Source organism: Bactrocera neohumeralis, chromosome 2, assembly GCF_024586455.1.
Source record: "Bactrocera neohumeralis isolate Rockhampton chromosome 2, APGP_CSIRO_Bneo_wtdbg2-racon-allhic-juicebox.fasta_v2, whole genome shotgun sequence".
In the NCBI taxonomy this organism is placed as follows: Eukaryota; Metazoa; Arthropoda; class Insecta; order Diptera; family Tephritidae; genus Bactrocera; species Bactrocera neohumeralis.
In genome coordinates this window covers 48,837,914-48,858,397 of record NC_065919.1, presented here as the reverse complement: position 1 = coordinate 48,858,397, position 20,484 = coordinate 48,837,914, and the positions used below count along the sequence as shown (strand labels likewise).

General features: G+C 36.0%; 1 protein-coding gene across 3 annotated transcripts in view; it reads right to left on the bottom strand.

Annotated features, from left to right (window-relative positions):
• LOC126750968 (allatostatin-A receptor) overlaps window positions 1-20,484 on the bottom strand; it is a 60,710-nt gene that overhangs the window by 31,008 nt on the left and 9,218 nt on the right. For all 3 annotated transcript variants that reach the window (XM_050460847.1, XM_050460844.1, XM_050460846.1), the window contains exon 2: window positions 19,428-20,260. In XM_050460847.1, the coding sequence (XP_050316804.1) occupies window positions 19,428-20,138 (711 nt within the window). In that variant the 5' untranslated portion in view covers window positions 20,139-20,260. The remainder of the gene's footprint in view (window positions 1-19,427; window positions 20,261-20,484) is intronic.

Sequence of the window (20,484 nt, the reverse complement as noted above, 5' to 3'; positions counted from 1 at the left end):
ATTCCAATTTTGAGGTTAGATCATTATAATTGCAGGCATAGACAGCTGATTGATGTAGAGGATAAAGAGAAATTATGTGGCAGAACGGTATTCTGCAACTAAGGCTTTCTAATGCCTATTTTTATTATTAGAGTTACACCCGTGAATGGTCGAATAGCCTAATAACGTTGAACACTTTTTATACTCTCGCAACAAAGTTGCTAAGGAGAGTACTATAGTTTTGTTCACATAACGGTTGTTTGTAAGTCCTAGAACTAAAAGAGTCAGATATAGGGTTATATATACCAAAGTGATCAGGGTGACGAGTAGAGTTGAAATCCGGATGTCTGTCTGTCCGTCCGTCCGTCTGTCCGTTCGTCTGTACGTGCAAGCTGTAACTTGAGTAAGAATTGAGATATCATGATGAAACTTGGTAAACGTATTTCTTGGCCCCATAAGAAGGTTAAGTTCGATGATGGGCAAAATCGGCCCACTGCCATGCCCACAAAATGGCGAAAACCGAAAACCTATAAAGTGCCATAGCTAAGCCATAAATAAAGATATTAAAGTGAAATTTGGCACAAAGGATCGTATTAGGGAGGGGCATATTCAGACGGAGTTGTTTTGGAAAAGTGAGCGTGGCCCCGCCCCTACTAAGTTTTTTGTACATATCTCGGGAACTACTATAGCTATCGGGTGATTTTTTAAGAGCTTGATAACTTTTTTAAAAAAAAACGCATAAAATTTGCAAAATCTCATCGGTTCTTTATTTGAAACGTTAGATTGGTTCATGACATTTACTTTTTGAAGATAATTTCATTTAAATGTTGACCGCGGCTGCGTCTTAGGTGGTCCATTCGGAAAGTCCAATTTTGGGCAACTTTTTCGAGCATTTCGGCCGGAATAGCCCGAATTTCTTCGGAAATGTTGTCTTCCAAAGCTGGAATAGTTGCTGGCTTATTTCTGTAGACTTTAGACTTGACGTAGCCCCACAAAAAATAGTCTAAAGGCGTTAAATCGCATGATCTTGGTGGCCAACTTACGGGTCCATTTCTTGAGATGAATTGTTCTCCGAAGTTTTCCCTCAAAATGGCCATAGAATCGCGAGCTGTGTGGCATGTAGCGCCATCTTGTTGAAACCACATGTCAACCAAGTTCAGTTCTTCCATTTTTGGCAACAAAAAGTTTGTTAGCATCGAACGATAGCGATCGCCATTCACCGTAACGTTGCGTCCAACAGCATCTTTGAAAAAATACGGTCCAATGATTCCACCAGCGTACAAACCACACCAAACAGTGCATTTTTCGGGATGCATGGGCAGTTCTTGAACGGCTTCTGGTTGCTCTTCACCCCAAATGCGGCAATTTTGCTTATTTACGTAGCCATTCAACCAGAAATGAGCCTCATCGCTGAACAAAATTTGTCGATAAAAAAGCGGATTTTCTGCCAACTTTTCTAGGGCCCATTCACTGAAAATTCGACGTTGTGGCAGATCGTTCGGCTTCAGTTCTTGCACGAGCTGTATTTTATACGGTTTTACACCAAGATCTTTGCGTAAAATCTTCCATGTGGTCGAATAACACAAACCCAATTGCTGCGAACGGCGACGAATCGACATTTCACGGTCTTCAGCCACACTCTCAGAAACAGACGCAATATTCTCTTCTGTACGCACTGTACGCATTCGTGTGGTTGGTTTAATGTCCAATAAAGTAAACTGAGTGCGAAACTTGGTCACAATCGCATTAATTGTTTGCTCACTTGGTCGATTATGTAGACCATAAATCGGACGTAAAGCGCGAAACACATTTCGAACCGAACACTGATTTTGGTAATAAAATTCAATGATTTGCAAGCGTTGCTCGTTAGTAAGTCTATTCATGATGAAATGTCAAAGCATACTGAGCATCTTTCTCTTTGACACCATGTCTGAAATCCCACGTGATCTGTCAAATACTAATGCATGAAAATCCTAACCTCAAAAAAATCACCCGATATGTCAACCAAACTCTATAGAGTCGTTTCCTTCAGGCATTGCCATATACAGTTCAAAAATGAAAGAAATCGGATAATAACCACGCCCACCTCCCATACAAAGGTTATGTTGAAAATCACTAAAAGTGCGTTAACCGACTAACAAAAAACGTCAGAAACACTAAATTTTACGGAAGAAATGGCAGAAGGAAGCTGCACCCAGGATTTTTTTAAAAATTGAAAATGGGCGTGGCATCGCCCACTTATGGACCAATTACCATATCTCAGGAACTACTAAATCGATTTCAATGAAATTCGGTACATAATATTTTCTTAACACCCTGATGACATGTACGAAATATGGGTGAAATCGGTTCACAACCTCGCCTTCTTCCAATATAACGCTATTTTGAATTCCATCTGATGCCTTCTCTGTATAATATATACATTAGGAACCAATGATAATAGCGGAATAAAACTTTACACAAATACGGTATTTGAAAAATATGTAAATGACGGATAATGAAATCTCGATTATCACATTATCATGCGAGAGTATAAACGTTCGGTGACACCCGAACTTAGCCCTTCCTTACTTGTTAAATGGTTAAATTAGTGACAGAGATATGAATCGTTTTAACTCACCGGCAATAAACGAACTTTTTTTGTGGAGAAACATTTTAAATTGGTAAAATAAACTATTTCTTACGTTCAATTTATAATTCTCAACTGGTTTATTTATTATGTAAATATATCATATCAGACGCGGTAGCTCATTTAATTTCAGTTTTCAATTTGAGGTTCCCTACTTTTCTAGAGTAAAACCAAAAAAAAAAAAATTAATGGGCAATGTTTATTATCATTCGAAAAAAACATTCTTTGGCATTTAGTTTTTGAAGATTATCTCTTTCAAACTTTGGTCGCGGCTATCTCTCAGATGGTTTATCCGTTGAGTCTAATTCTTGACGACTGGTTTGAGTATTTCGACTGGTAATGTTTGGATGTTTTTCTCCATGGTCTGAATCGAAGTGGAATTGTCCGCATAGGCAAAAATCTAACGGTGTGTTATCACCTGATCATGGTGGCCAATGAAATGTTGGTGAAATGTTTTGCTCCCTAAAGTGTTCTCTCAAAATATCCATTGGTTGATGCGATATGCGATGTGTAAGAAGTGGCGCCGTCTTGTTGCAACCAAATGTCGCCGAGATCACGAGCTTCAACGGTCGAAATTGACCACCAACGGCTTACAAACCACACCAAACCGTTGTTTTTTTCCAGATGAAATAGCAGTTCTTGAATCTATTCTGGTTGTCTATTGAAAAAAATACCTTTAATTAGATAACCCGATATTATACTTCGGCAATACTGGCTGAAATCTTGTCAAATGTTCTTCCTGATGACTTCAAGAGATTCAGCTAGGTAGTTGTGTATCTAAGAACCTCACAAAAGCTGATTTTTAATAGAAAATTATCACAGAATTTCTTTTGCGAAAAATTTTGAAATTTGAATTATACAATAATCTGATGAACCCAAAAAAGGTGAACACTTATAAAGCGTTGTTTGTGGTTAAGTTATTCTGAGTCCGAATAATCCGAAATGAAAAGCGATCTTAAGGCCCCATTGAATTTTGGAATTTTTTTGGCTTTTATAGCAAATGCTTTAATCGTAAATTTCACTTTATTAAGGGCAATTACACTTTTTGGTTAAACTGGGAAGTGTACGAGTACAAAGAATATACTAAAGAAGCGTTGCCATGAAATTAAAGAAAAATAATAATATTTAAAACATGTAAGGAAGGGCTAATTTCGGGTGCAACCGAATATTTTGTACTCTTGCAACTTGCAAGAATCAAAACCAGGTAAATATGTAGTTTAAGGTGTAAAACCAATCATTTAGAGTAAAGTCAGTCGGATGTTCGAAAATACTGTTATTAGATATACTATAAGGACTAGGCAAAGTTTTCGCTAAAATTTATCTATTTTAGGCACAGAATTACACTGCTATGAATAAAACACGTTCTCTTATTTCCATTGGGATAACTCACTTATTGGCCGATGCGGTACAAAGTCACCCGGAAGTTCGAAAATCTTGATGTTGGATGATGGAAGTATTGGTCCGATTCAACCCATTTTAGACATACAAAAATTTCATTATAACAGCAGGATTATACCTTAACTTCAGTTATATGTATCACATATTGACCGACATTTTCGATCAAAAGTCAACTATAGGTACCGAGATCTAAATATTCGGTTCCTAGGGGCTTGAACAGTTTTTATTGGATTTAAAAAATTTTGGATCACAAGGTGCAACACACTAAATACATTATTCGTGCAAAAGTTTTATTATTTTCAAACTGTGGATTTACTTATTGTCTGAGGTTTCGAAACAGCTATCAATTTGTTAAACAAAAATAAAGGTTAGGTTAGATGAATGTTCTACCGAACGGATAATCACACTTAGACTGTTAAGTGCGGTGCTTTGTGAATCTCTACGACAAATCTCTGATTGGTGTATATTTGCTATCGGCAAAAAGGTCCTGAACCTAACAAATCTGCCTAGATGTTTTATTTCTATATCGGCTGTTTCACCTGAATGAATTAATCCAAAATTATGTAATCGAGGGTATTTTTAGCTTATGCTGGAAAAAGCGGGACAATTTAGGAGGAAGAGTTGATATGTCTATCTCACCTTCTTCGAAACAGCTAATACGGTTGGCATCCGGTAAGATGTTCAGTCTTACTGCATGAACCTGATCGAAAAGTGTTCAGCTTGAACACCAACAGCCATTGCAAGTTCAACCTTGCAGAGAGCGAAAAGTTCCATAGAACCCTTATGAAATAAGGTTTCTAAGTTGGCCTGAGGACCAAAAGTCCAACAGAGAACCACAATGAGTCAACTGATTTTCTATTTGTTTCCATTCCGAAATCATTGAGACCCTAGCAAACTGCACGGACGGACGGACAGACAGACATCCGGATTTCAACTCTACTCGTCACCCTGATCACTTTGGTTTATATAACCCTACTTCTGACTCTTTCAGTTTTAGGACTTACAAACAACCGTTATGTGAACAAAACTATAGTACTCTCCTTAGCAACTTTGTTGCGAGAGTATAAAAAATAGTGAAAAGGAAGTGTCAAACTGCCGTTTCCTGTTGTGGTCCAAAAATATCGATTCCTATTTCTGTCCAAAAGGCATTCTGCACACCCTAGTAAATGCATAAACATAAACTCATCAAATACATACGTACTTGCATATTAATAAAATAATATAAATAAAACCTCAATTTCGGTATAAGCATTTGAAATTGCATTGGCGCATTGAATTATGTCCATTTATTGCCCAAATAAATAAATTACTCATACGCCATGGCAACATACGCGTTTCCTATGCACAAACAAGCACGGTAATATTTATAATAAACAAAGCTGCGGCGCAGCGAAATTAATATTATGGCCACTGATTATGTGTCGAAATTTGAAATTAATATGATTTAATGAGTTATTCAGTGTTGGCCGCTGAAATATTGCCGCCGAGTTGAGTTAAGTAATGCACATAAATGACAAGCGCTTGAGGTAAATATATATTTAAATATGGATACATATTTCCGCATGAGTCGTTGCATTATTGTGATTGCATTTAAAGTTGTAAATTGTTGTTTATAGATTTTTTGAGTTTTTACTTAATTATAATATTTCAAATATTTAAAAAAGTGCATTTGGAAAATTTTGCATTTTTCTTTAGTCATTTTATTAAATTATATTTGATGATTTTATTACAGCTCAAGTGCTATTTTTAAAATTCATTCTATAATTTCTGTTCACACTTCACAACAGAATGATTATAATGCGATATAGAGGCTTTAAAAAATTTTGGAAAATTTTTCTCACATAAATTTTTACTTTGTTTTCGTTTTACACGCTGGCAATGTTTTCATTAATTGAGTTGCAAAACGAAAACACGTAAAAAAAGAGAAAATGTAAACAGCTTATTTGATTTTAGTTTAATTTGGATTTTCTCCGAATTAGCTTTATTTCGATTTATTCAAATATTTAGCATTTTTACGTTCAGCTTACAAATTCGCATGTATTTATGTATGTACATATGTATGCATGTGAAGAGTAAGTGTGTGTGTGTTGTGTGTGGACAATAAATATGTTAGCAACTAAATAACAGAATTCGGTTGTTCGCTAATTATTTTTACTATGTGATTACGAAAGCGTTTCGGAAAATTTTTAAATAGAAATACGTGGCAATAAAATAAATGGTCAATATTGGCACACTTCCTGTACAACGGATGATCCTAGTAGACATAGCTTTTTTCAATAAGCTTTTCTTAACAGAACACGCGTGAGCCGTGTCAAGCTGTCATATTATTTTTGTTAAGTTTACAAATCGTTCAACTTTATTAGGAAAATTCATGTTCTGTAAAGAAGAATGTATTTCGCGCGGCCTAGTAAGCATATTCATTCATTATTGGATAATATTCGATCGAGTGGACCACGTCTAGCACGCAGTGAAGAACATATAGCGGCATCTCGAGCGGGCGTGCACATTTTACCTTGGGAACCTAACTTGAAAGCGTACAAAATATAGCTTGTGCAAGAACTGCAGCTGCACGATCTTCCCAAGCGACATCTCCTCCCTCTATGGGTGAGATGGTCCAATGTTTCCGAGCCATATTTCGTTCAGCGATGTGGCTCCTTTCAGGCTGAAAGACTATGTAAACAGCTGAGCTTCGAGGGAGTTTGATCAACGCTTGCCCACTACCGCTTCATTCACTGTCATAAGATCCTTTTGGCCGATGGTCGATCGAAATCGATCCTTCCTCTTAGTAAGGCTGGTTTCTCCCTGGTTGTGGGAATCCGTTGTCCTAACGGCGTCCATGCTGTAAGAAGACGTGATGGAAACATCTTAACAAACAACAACATTTATATTCCTTCTTGATAGTACCGCGTGTGCGAAGTCAAGGCCTAAACAATTGGGAGCACACACCTTCAGTTAACTCATCGAGCTGACAAGAATAGAAATTAAATGCCTGAACAAACTTGGATTGGTCACAAGGCGAATTGCTGACTTACCGAAATATAAAATTTAGGAGTTATGTTATTATTGCTTTAGAAAGCTAACGGTATTATTTTCATATATTATATAAAACCAGAAAACCGGTATTAGAAATATATCGGCTTTTATGACTTTTGGATATAATGTATACCGACCAATGATATTGATAATTGTAAAAAAAACCGTAAGACAATCGGTTTTAATTTATATCTATATATAAGACAATAAAAATTTAATTTATATCTTTAATCGATATTCTCAAATATGTCGATATACATATATTTTTGAAAGTATCGATAAATTCTCAATGATTTCGCTAAATTAGTTAACTTGATAGAATTCTGTCACAACAACAACCCATATAAAAGTTTAATTTATATCGGTAATCGATATTCTAAAATATATCGATATATATTTTTGAAAGTATCGATAAATTCTCAATGCTTTCGCCAAATTAGTTAACTCGATGGAATTCTGTCACAACAACAACACATATAAAAATTTAATTTATATCGTTAATCGATAATCTCAAATACATCGATATATGTATATTTTTGAAAACATCGATAAATTACCAAAGTCTTCGCCAAATTGGTTAACTCGATAGAATTTTGCCACAACAATGATAACACATATAACCATTAAATTTATATCGGTAATCGATATTCTCAAATATATCGATATATATTTTTGAACATAACCATAAATTGCCAATGTCTTCGCCAAATTTGTGCAACTAAAAATCACTATAAAATTTTGATTTTTAATGTCGATTTCGAAATTGCTTTCGTATTGTATATTGACGATTTAAGTTCACTTAATAATTTAGCAGATATTTCGAAAATTTTGAAACCAAATGCTAAAGTTGAAACGAAAATGATTAAATTACGTACTTTGCATGCATTTTGATGAATTTCCACGGGCACTTTTATCTAAAATGCACACAAGTTTTTCTTTATTTTAGCTTCTTCTTCCTCTAAATATACACCTACTTTATGGATGAGCAAATATTTAGGCGTGTAATGTGAAATGTTTACAAACAAACCTTTATGGGCCATACAAAACACCTTTGCTCACACACCAGCAACACACACACATATGTACAGAAAAGTGTGTGGATGTGAGTTCTTGTAAAAACATCAATACAATGTTTGGTTGTATGCACCCTGTAGGGAGTTGTGTTTTAGCCAGGCAAATTTTTCAACTTGGAAGCAGAGAATGTTCACCTAAGTGGCAACAGTTTATGGTAAATAAACTGAAAGCATACATTGTGAATGTGTCGCCTTGAATGGCAAAGAGGTTCGTAGCAGCAGGGTTAATTTGAAAAAATAATGAAAAAATTCAGAAAGAAATTGATCAGAAATAAATGGAGAACTTTCCCATAAGGGGGACAATTATATAGGAGACAATTCTAGTGAACACGGACGCCACGTCACAAAATCGGCTGTATCTCCGAAAATAAGTCGAATTTTGAAAAATCCTTCCAAGGTCATATTTTTGAAAGTCTAAACTTTCAAGATATGCAAAAAAAAATCGATTTTTTCAAAATCCTAGACAAGAATAATTATTAAATTATTTTTATTATTTCATCGTGCTCTACTGGAGTTTAGTCTACTTTGGACGCGTTCGAAACTCTGCTTATAAAGCGAATGAATATAACGTCAATTGACAATTCTTTCTTCCTTACATTAAAAGTAGAAAAGATCGTGTAAAAAACTGAAGCATACTACAAATTAATTGAGTGCGTTTTTCCTACAGGGTATGCCAATACGCACATTGCAATTACAATTTTATGGCGCATGCAGTCAATAATTTACATCCACACATATATCTTCTAGATTTATATCTACGTCCACATGTGTAAATATGTAAACTTATGTATGTATTTACTTGATTATTTTTGGAAATTCTTGGCAATAAACGTCTGCAGTTGATGCATTTTAATTATTCGACGAAATAGTGTTGGGCGAAATAGATTTGGCACTTTATCAAACACACTTTTATGGCAGAGTGACGGCACACAGATACTTCCCCGATACTACTGCCATGATATAGAAAAACTAATTGTGATTAAGCACATGTATGTAAATATGTATATGTACGTGTATCACAAATAAAAATATATATGACATATATGTGTGTACGTATGTGCTTAGTCAAATATTAGGCTTATTGTTCACAATGCCCTTTCCTGGCAAGTCATAAAAATAAATATGCCAACGAGTGCTTTCGTGTGAGCGAAGTTATCAATTTTATATATTTTATATTATTATGAATCTACTATTTTTGGAAAAATGTTAACGATCTAAAAAAAAATACCAGCACACATGTATGTACATATGTATAGTCACATGCATGGCATATACTCATTTCTATTTTAGTAACTAAAAATGTGACAGACAACTCCGTTATCGAATCGTAAGTAGGTCAAATAAATACTATTTATTTTATTATTAGCAACAAATTTATTGAGCTAAGTCAATGCCTCTTTGAAGGCAATTTTTTGATCTAAAAAATATGTCCAATTACTGCGTACCTAAATTCAACGACTTTAGTTGAAATCATTGTTTATTCAAAACCAAAGCAAAAAAAAATATTAATTTTTCGCAGAAAGCTGATTCGTTATTGATCTTCGCAGTAGCATAAGCCAATATTGCTGTTACAGCTTTTCAAAGAATAATGGGCAAACCGCTCTGCCTTTTCTTCAGCGAGCTATAGCCCTTGAGCAACTTCTTCGAGTTTCAATTTCGATTTGCTTTAGTATGTTTTGGGTACATAAGGGCTTAGAACTTCTTAGATTGCACTACAATAACACTCGATAAATTCGCCAATCGCTGAGCGATCCCGCAGATATCTTAGTGACTGCATCACAGTTGATTCTTTGCTGAATCAGTTATTTTCTAATCTATGGAATTTCCTCACTATCTCGCATATTGTAATAAGTGGAAATATATAATTTAGAAATAATCGTTAAGTTCGGGTACACCGAAGCTATAATACCATTCACAAATACCAAAGATGCCGTACAAGAACATGATTTTGATCTTTCAGTTTGACTGAAATGTCTCCACTTGTTCTCAAAAGGTTCATACAAGGATATCGTTAAATATTTTTTTCGTCACTCACCTAGCGTCATAATAAAACATTTCCTACTAACCAGCGCTTTCATTATGCTCCCAAAGCCAAAATAAACACACAAAAATACCACATTCCAAAAGCATATTTCATTTTCTCGTACTAATCCTGCCATCATTACGCCATGCCACGCTTTGTCATAAAATAACTCATTAGACAAAATTAATTTGAAATAAATGGCGATGGTGAAATCGCCTGGCTGCCACACCGATCAACTATCAGTGCCAATTAAAGTCGGGTAATTGATGAATTATACAGTTAGCATTTATTGCACAAACCTCTCCCATATATACACGTATCTACTATATATAAATATATGGAAAGTATATTTAGTTGCTTGAGCGAAATAAATTGTTATTAAATTTGACTAAAAATATGATTTCCCTCCATATATACAGTTGATATGAATAGTATGACGACAAAGATACCCAAAATGCGTACTTAGATACGAGCGCATTGTCATATGCGTCTCGCACACAATGAGAGATAAGAGAGATAAACATTTGTTTTGTTATTTGGATTTCCTGAATTAATGAGACCAAAAGCAAAAGAAAAACGCTGTTAAATAATTGGAACTGCTAGCTTATCGCTCACGAGTCTAATGAGCAACAAAAAAATATTTATTCGTAATTACCTATGGAATTCAAATCAGCGCGCATCGCGAGCCGATTAGAACAAGTAATGACCAGTTTTATATGCTCGGGTGTGGGGTTATCAGAAAACGATTTGTAGCGACAATTCGATAGTCAACTGATAAGCAGCAAATGCTACAATGTACTTACTTTGTTGGAAGGCAAAATTCAAATAAATATTTGCTTATTCTAACATCCACGATGTTGAGAGCAGTGTTTGTTTTTGTCAATACATACATATATACTTAATAACGAAAGTGTAAATAAAGAAAATCGGAAAATTATAACTTATATCCCTTTTACTCCTGTTATTATCTTCCTCGCAAATTGTTAATCTCTTGCAACATGTTGCTACAGAGTATAATATTGGGTAGTCGAAAATGCTTTTCGTATTTCCATAGAGGTCGTTGCAGTCGTATGTATCGGGTGATTTTTTAAGAGCTTGATAACTATTTTGTTTTTTTTATTAAAAAAACGCATAAAATTTGCAAAATCTCATCGGTTCTTTATTTGAAACGTTAGATTGGTTCATGACATTTACTTTTTGAAGATAATTTCATTTAAATGTTGACCGCGGCTGCGTCTTAGGTGGTCCATTCGGAAAGTCCAATTTTGGGCAACTTTTTCGAGCATTTCGGCCGGAATTTCTTCGGAAATGTTGTCTTCCAAAGCTGGAATAGTTGCTGGCTTATTTCTGTAGACTTTAGACTTGACGTAGCCCCACAAAAAATAGTCTAAAGGCGTTAAATCGCATGATCTTGGTGGCCAACTGCCCATGCATCCCGAAAAATGCACTGTTTGGTGTGGTTTGTACGCTGGTGGAATCATTGGACCGTATTTTTTCAAAGATGCTGTTGGACGCAACGTTACGGTGAATGGCGATCGCTATCGTTCGATGCTAACAAACTTTTTGTTGCCAAAAATGGAAGAACTGAACTTGGTTGACATGTGGTTTCAACAAGATGGCGCTACATGCCACACAGCTCGCGATTCTATGGCCATTTTGAGGGAAAACTTCGGAGAACAATTCATCTCAAGAAATGGACCCGTAAGTTGGCCACCAAGATCATGCGATTTAACGCCTTTAGACTATTTTTGTGGGGCTACGTCAAGTCTAAAGTCTACAGAAATAAGCCAGCAACTATTCCAGCTTTGGAAGACAACATTTCCGAAGAAATTCGGGCTATTCCGGCGAAATGCTCGAAAAAGTTGCCCAAAATTGAACTTTCCGAATGGACCATAAGACGCAGCCGCGGTCAACATTTAAATGAAATTATCTTCAAAAAGTAAATGTCATGAACCAATCTAACGTTTCAAATAAAGAACCGATGAGATTTTGCAAATTTTATGCGTTTTTTTTTAAAAAAAAGTTATCAAGCTCTTAAAAAATCACCCGATATATCTGCAGTGCTACCAATCACATTGTGTCATACCATATGGTGTTGGAAAGATGAGATTTTAAGCTTCATTTAACCAAAACAAAATTTTAATTCGGAAGAGTTGAAAAAACGTTACAGTTGTATAAAAATGAGTGAAAATGATGAAGAAATTCGCTATATTTTGAAAATTTTGTATAAAAATGGAAACCACCACTGAAATTTGTGAAGTTTACGGAGACGATGCTGTATCAGTTCGTGTAGCACAACAATGGTTTGCTCGCTTCTATTCTGAAAATTTTGATGTGAAAGATGCACCTCGCTCTGGTCGACCTATCGTTGAAAGAGCCGATGAAATTATGGAAAAGATTGCCCAGGTGCGTCACAAAAGCAGCCTTGACATCGCCAAAGAACTTAACATTTATCATCAAATGGTTTTGTACCATTTAAAAAAGGCTGGCTACAAAAAGGATCTCGAAGTTTGGGTACCACATGTATTGTCTGTGAAAAATTTAATGGACCGAACTAACATCTGCGATTCTTTGCTGAAACGAATTGAAATCGAACCATTTCTGTAGCGAATGCTAACAGGAGACGAAAAGTGGATCAAATACGACCATATTGTGCGAGAAGGATCATGGTCCAAGCATGGAAAAGCTCAACAAATGATCGCAAATCCAGGATTGACGCCTCGAAAGGTTGACTGTTGACTGTTTGTTGGGATTGAAAAGGAATCATCCACTATGAGCTTCGCTAACCTGATTGAACGATTAATTCTATATTTTATTGTCAACAACTGATGAGAGTGAAGCAAGCAATCGAAAAAAACGGCCAGAACTGATCAACAGAAAGGGCTTCGTCTTCCATCAGGACAACGCTAGACCACACAGATCTTTGATGACTTAGCAAAAACTGGAAGAGCTTGGCTGGGAAGTTTTGATGCATGCATCATATAGCCCTGACCTTGCAACATCGGACTACCATTTGTTTCGGTCAATGCAGAGCTCCCTTAATGGAGTAAAGTTGGCTTAAAGAGAAGCCTGTGAAAATTACTTGTCGCATTTTTTTGCCGAGAAACCAGAAAAGTTTTACACTGAAGGAATAATGTCTCTAGCGGAAAAATGGCAGAAAGTGGTCGAGCAAAATGGTACATATTTGGTTCATTATAAATATAAAAAAAAGTTGCAGTTTGATTAGAAATACGAAAAGGCTTCTTGGACCCAATAGTTTTGTTCACCTAACGGTTGTGTGTATCACGGTACAGTTAAAAACTAACATGTTAAAAGCGCTATAAAACAATAAATAAATGTCAGAGATGGTAAAAGTTCGTATAAGAGAGCTTTAAAGGAGCGGGGGTCAAAATTGTTCGATTAGTCAACCAAATTTGGCACGTAGCATTCCTATGGCATACCTATGTTACAGTGTGAAAATGGGCGAAATCGGACCACAGCCACAGCTATCTAATTCTCATATAACACAATTTTAAATTCCATTTGAGACTTTCACTTTCCAGCACACAAATCAAGAAGCAATTAATATACCTGGAAAAAACACTGTACGAACAGTGCATTTGAGATGTGCCACTTTATGACGAAAACGTGCCTGAATCGAATCAAAACTGCTCTAGCTTCTAGGCACTGAATATGCATGTGGACTCAGTGCTTACAGTTGACCTTTTACCGAAAATATCGGTCAATGTATGAGATGTATACCTCAAATTCAGAAAAAATCATTTCCTGATAGTAATGTATTATATCTGTTTGTCAAAAATAGGTTGAATCGGGTCAGTACTTATAGATTTTCAAACTTCCGGTTGACTTTGACACATATCGGAATATATTTATGGAAATATAGCTTGGAATGGAACAAAATAAGAAATAAATTTGATTGAAGAAGTTCCTCCAAAAAATTTTTTTTCGTAGAATATATGTATGTTGTACTAACTTTTCCAAACAAACACTACTTTTTTACCAAACTTTTCGCAAAAATTAATTCTCGCTTTAATACGGAATAGTCCAATAAAATTCTCTGCTGTTTGCGCTTTCAACACCAGCTGCGCCACACCAAGTGTTTGTAATAAAATTCACGTGTGCGGGAAGCAAACATAAATACTTGAATTTTATTTAAATGAACTTACTACTTTCTAAATTTTGCTCAAATGCAAAAAGCAACAAAGGAGGCAACAAGTGAAAATAAATACAACGAATTGAAAAGTAAAACGAGAATATTATTATAAACACTGAGCAGACTTAAATATACAAAATATACGATCGGGTGGTGGTGGACTTGGATGGGGTGCGTGGCTGAGCTAATGACTAGTTCGAATGAACGAGACTGCTTGGCAAATTGGTAGGCTAATCGATGAAAGAAGTGTCTAGCTTTTCATGCTTCTAAGCGGTAGTGAGTGTGGAGGCTATGTGCCGCTGCAGTGGGTGGAGGCTAAGCTTTTGTAGGGCAATTAGCTGCTGCACAGTTGCCCGGCGGAGAATAAGGTGCCAAAGATCGAAAGCAATAAATTGAAGAATGTGTTGTCTGCACGCGGCTACTAAATGAAAGTCAAAGCAAATACTCACAGTGAGGCTGCGAGGCTGCAAATGCGGGGCTTTGCTATGAGTAGCTGTCATCAGACACACATACATCTGTATATATGTATGTATGTGGGAGTCATAAAAATGCTCTGTTGTTTTTATCGCTTGGAGCAATTTGCCAAAAGTATTTTATTTCGTTTTAATTATTTTTCAATTTTAATTTTCCATACGAAAACCAAACAAAAGGTGTTGAAAGATGGCCAATCATATTTGCGCCAACGCTTATAGCGCGGCATATTTTTCTGTGTATGTTTGTACAAATATAATTATGCTGCTGCTAATGATGAATGAATAATCGTTGTCGTTATTATGTATCTAAATTTTCCATAAATTAAATTCGAAATTTACACGCGAAATTCGAAATTTCCACACGAAAATGTAGCGTTTTTGCATTTGGTTGTGGTTTCGAATAATTTAAAGAATTTTATTTCAAAGAGTTGCTTCGTGATTTAAAAATCATACAACGTCAATAAAAGTTATAAATTTTAAAATAAAAATAGATCCAGTTTTCTTTCTCATATTTTGATATGTTATACTTTAGAAAGTACTTATGTACTTGACTTACACTGGAGAAGTTATTGATAGTGGGGCACAGAGTCTGTTAAAATTGGCGTCAAGCGCAGGCATCCTAAACGATGTCTACTCCTCATGGAGGTGGTAAGAGAACTCCATCTGGTATCGCAAAGGAGAAAAACTGGTCCATGCGTGGCTTAGTAGTCTACTAGATTAACGTAAACCTAACCTACTTAAAACAAGAACGAGTTCAAAGCGAGCTGAGAACGAACCGTACGCACTCTGGACGACCATCAACATCCACCAATAGTTTTCGCTAATAATCGTGGTGTGGTGCACTATGAACTCCTTCCGCCGCGCCAAACAATCAAAAAATAATATCAGTTAAGCGTTTTGCGTCGTTAATCAAACTATTTGACTGGAATGTACGGAATTATGTACGAACAACTCTTGGTTTTTCCATTGCGATAATGCATCATGTAACTGTATTGCTTCTTTCCGACTTTTTAGCCGAAAATTCGACTCAGATCGTTTCGTAATCACCATATTCGACGGATTTGGCTCCGTGTGACTTCTGGTTAGTCGGCAAACTCAAAAGGCCAACACGGAACCGGATTGAGGGGGTAAAAACAGTATGGCAGAAGGTCTTGAAAGCCATACCGGAAAAATCCTATTCGCACTGTTTCGAGAACAAAAATCCAGCCACAATCAGTAATAGTGTGTCTTATTGGACGAGAATCAATTTGAAACAAATTAACTTAACTTTTTCATTGCAGTAGCATATAAGTTTCTTGATCTGATCAAAAGTCCAATGTAGGCAGCACTAAAATGACCAAATTATGTGAAAAATTTAACTTTTTAAATGCCGTCATTTTGTCCGTTTTCAAATTTTAGACGAGGTTTTCTCGGTAGTTCATTTTATACTGAGTAATTTAATTATAATAAAAATGTCTAATGTTACTGAAGCTCGAAATGGAAGGCACCACCTCTGATTAGATGCCCTATTTATAACGCAGGCCGTACCATACTCTAGTTCTGATTTTTCCAAACTTGATAAGAAAGCAAAGCAAATGGGTCTGGCAGTGGACGAGGACAAGATGAAATGTCTGTTGTCATCAAACAAACAATCTTCACACTCGCGACTTGGCTCCCATACCACTGTTTACAGTTGTAAGTTTGGAGTCGTAAATAATTCTCTCGATCGCATTAAGTAAGTTACTTAGTTTTTGAATAACCTTTCACCTTTACTTTTTCTACTCATTTACTTTTTGTAGTCTGGACGAAGGATATTTGTCACACACAGAATAGAGTTTCTGTATGGAATTCTTTTTATTTGATAAAGTATCTATACAAAATTTGGTGTGGATTATTATACAAGACAACGCTACAATCTCCAAAAATATTGCCTACAGCTAGCTATAATAATACTTGTCAATATCGTTTTTATCAGTATAGTGAAGATCTGAAGAAGCAGCGCAACCTGGATGAATATTGTACTCATCTACTAGACATTTAAAAAAAAAAGTTTGAATCAGTCTTGTCTACTGATGGTTTTAATACCTTGTCATCTGAAACTACCCCGAAGGCCTAGTACAATAGAAGCAACCGATAAGGTTAACAAGTATAAAAAATACTCTTATCCTCAGAACGGGGTGCTATGTTAGCCCTTTATAGCATCATGTGAAGGGTTTGTAACATCCTTTTAGAGGGTACAAAACATAGGAAAATTAATTTTTCCCTTTTTAGTATGATGTAGTAGCACTGTCACACTCCGTATTTTTCAATTTTAAAATTCTACTTTCTTTTTCGCTGTGCTAAAGTTAGTGAATGCACGTGCTTGCAATTACCGAAAAGATAAAAATAAGAAAATTTTCAGTGTTTAATAAAATATTTACTGGAAAAATCCAGGTAAGTTCACTATTATGTTTAATTTCTATAATACGAAAAATGTTCACTAATACAATATATAGTGAAATTTAGGTTTGTACCATTTCTGTAACATTGAGTAATAAGGGTCACTAAAAATTTGTTTGTGTTGATTTCTTATATACTTCACCAAAATGGCGTCTCGTAACTTATCTGCTGATAAAATTCTTGAAGAGTTGATAGATTATGAACGTAGTGAAGATCGGTTCGAAACTGACGATAATAGCGTTACAGACCCCGATTTTGATCCTGAGGGCGATATATAAGTTCAGACTTTGAACTCGATTGTGAGCAAATTGACGCTCTTTTGGAAAACGAAACGGAAGATATTGACGTTCGCTTAGAGGAATCAGCCATGCCTACAAATGCCACTCAGAAACGATCGTCATATCGCCCTAAACCAAAATTGAATGTAGTCTTTAAGAAAAAGAATATTGAACTAAACGAACATCAAATATGTTTCACTGGAAACTGAAACTGCCTGCTGATATTTTGGATTTGGAAACACCCATTCAGTTTTTCCTAAAAATATTTCCTCTTGAATTGAAAGATATTGCGCAACAAACTAACCTATACATAAGGGAAAAGGATCCCAACAATATGTAGTTTCCATGTATCCAAAATCGACGTTCAACAATTTATCGCGATAACATACATGATGTCTTTGGGGCACCTCCCGAGAGTGACGAAACATTGGAATAACGAAATCGGTACACCTTTCATAAAGGAAACAATGGCAGCGAATAAGTTTGAAAAATTGAGACAATGTATTCACTTTAATGACAATTCTAAGATGCTTTCTCGTGATCATCCCCAAGCTGATAGACTTTTTAAAATTCGACCAATATTGGCAAAACTAAACGAAACAAAAAAATTCCGCTACAAAGCCAGCTATTTGTAGATGAGCAAATTTGCTCCACCAAAGCTCGACATAACCTAAAACGATATAACCCCAAAAAGCCGAAAAAATGTGGATTTAAAATATTTGTACTTTGCGACACTAACGGATTCGCGTATGGTTTTGAAGTGGAATCTGGAACTGAAAATATTTTGAAACCCGGAGAACCAGATTTAGGTGCTGCTTCAATTGTTGTCATGAGACTAACCAGAAATATTCCAAAGAACCAAAACTATAAACTTTATTTCGAAAACTAATTCACGTCATTGTCACTTATAGAATACTTGGCCAAGGAAGGAATTCCTAGTTTAGGAACAATACGACGAAATAGGATACCTGACCGTAAACTGCCAACAGATAAGGATATTTCGAAAAAGAGCCGTGGTCACAGCTTAGAATATGTTGGAAATGTGCGAGGAATATATATATCCACTGTTGTCTGGAAAGACAACAAAAGTGTAACTCTTGCTTCTAATTTCGCTGGTGAGCTACCGAAGTCCACAGTACGCCGCTATCATAAGGCAAACAAAAGGTATATAGTTATTGAAAGACCTTATATTGTAGCCGAGCATAATCGGCACATGGGTGGGGTTGATCTCATTGACAGCATCATGGGCCGTTATAAAACATTGTTAAGAAGCAAGCGATGGCACGTTCGTCTATTTTATCACTTTTTTCACATTGAAATGTCTAATGCTTGGCTCTTATACAAAAGAGCTCATAAAAAAAAATTAGAGGGCAATCAGTTGACATCTGCTGATTTTCATTTAGAGGAACGAAGAGGAATTGAAGCGGAGATACAATCTAAAAAGCAAAAGGGCCCAGCCCAACATGTTCCTTTATGGCAGTTAGGCAAGTTCAAGTTGGACACTGGCCGGTATGGGCAGAAAAACGAATTCGTTGCAAGTGTCCTGGATGTGTTGGAGTATCATAAACGGTATGTGAAAAATGTGGTGTGGCTTTTTGCTACAACAAGCAAAACAACTGCTTCAAAGAATTTCACACTTCTTAAAAAACATGTAAATATTCACGAAATACAAATATTATTATATAATGAGCTTAGAGACGTTGTTACATAACGTGACATATCTGTCACATCCCCTTTTTTGTTGTTTTTCACCCAAATAAAAAAAAATATTTTAAACTATAAAACACGTATTTCATTTCTATCCGAAATCTATTGGAAACGATACAGTTTTTCCGTTTTTACTTATTTGAGTTATAAAGGGTTAACCTTGGAACAGAAAAACTTTTTCTAGTATTAATCAAACTTAAAATCTAAACTATAATTCTTAGAACAATACCTTATATCTCAACCATCTTAGTCTCATCACTTACCGTTAATCCATGCACTAGTGGCACCGGAAACGATATGGACAAAATGATCACCCACATTGTAACGATTGCAATCTTCGTCACCTTCTCGGTGCGCAATTGTCGCGAACGTATTGGATGTACGACGGCCAAAAAACGATCGACCGACATCAGCACCAACGTGTAAATGCTCGCGAAAGCCGTAACAACGATTAGGTATTGCACCGCACGACACCACAAATCACCGAAGGGCCAATACTCGGTTATATAATCGGTTGCGGTGAATGGTATGCAGAAAACGACGAAAAGCAGATCGGCAACGGCTAAATTGACAATTAGCAGATTTGTGGTGGAATGCATTTGTTGATTGAAGAGTACGACGAGTATGACGAGCGTATTGCCGAAGAAGCCCGACACGGCGAAAATGCCAAAACAGAAGGGTACAACAATGCGCACGAAGTTGCGTAATTCGGGTGATAATTCATCGATTTCCTCGTACTGTTCGAATTCGGGATCGATGAGACTTTGTGTGGTGGCATTCAGTAATGCCGTTGTGATGTTTTGCGCCTCTAACATTTTGCTGCTGTTGCTATTGCTTGTGTAATAGTAGGAGTTGTTGTGAGCAGTTATGTTGTTATGTAGTTCGTTGTTGTTGTTGTTATCGTCGTTGTCATATATAGTATGATTTGCTGTTAAATTGGAGCTTAGATTCATTGCTAATCCGGCGAAGTTCATGTTTCAACTGTTGTTCTTCATGTTAGTGTTTTGTTCAATATAAGTACCGTTATCACTGCTATTTGCATATTTGGTTGCCTTCATGCATTATTTCAAGTTTAAAAAGTCGCTTCGTACATGCACTTCAAAGAAACATAAAATAAGGACTGTACCGAAAAGAAACTGCACACTTTCAACTCAATATTTCTTATGAAGTAGCCGTTTGATCACATTACGGTAAGTACCGTTAGAAAGCGTGATCCGATCTGCTTCTAAGGTTTTTTTTCTCCGTAATTTGTAATATCATTTTCTCGATGGATCAAATCAAAGAGCACGTGTGTAGGCAAATAGGCACAATTACTGCACT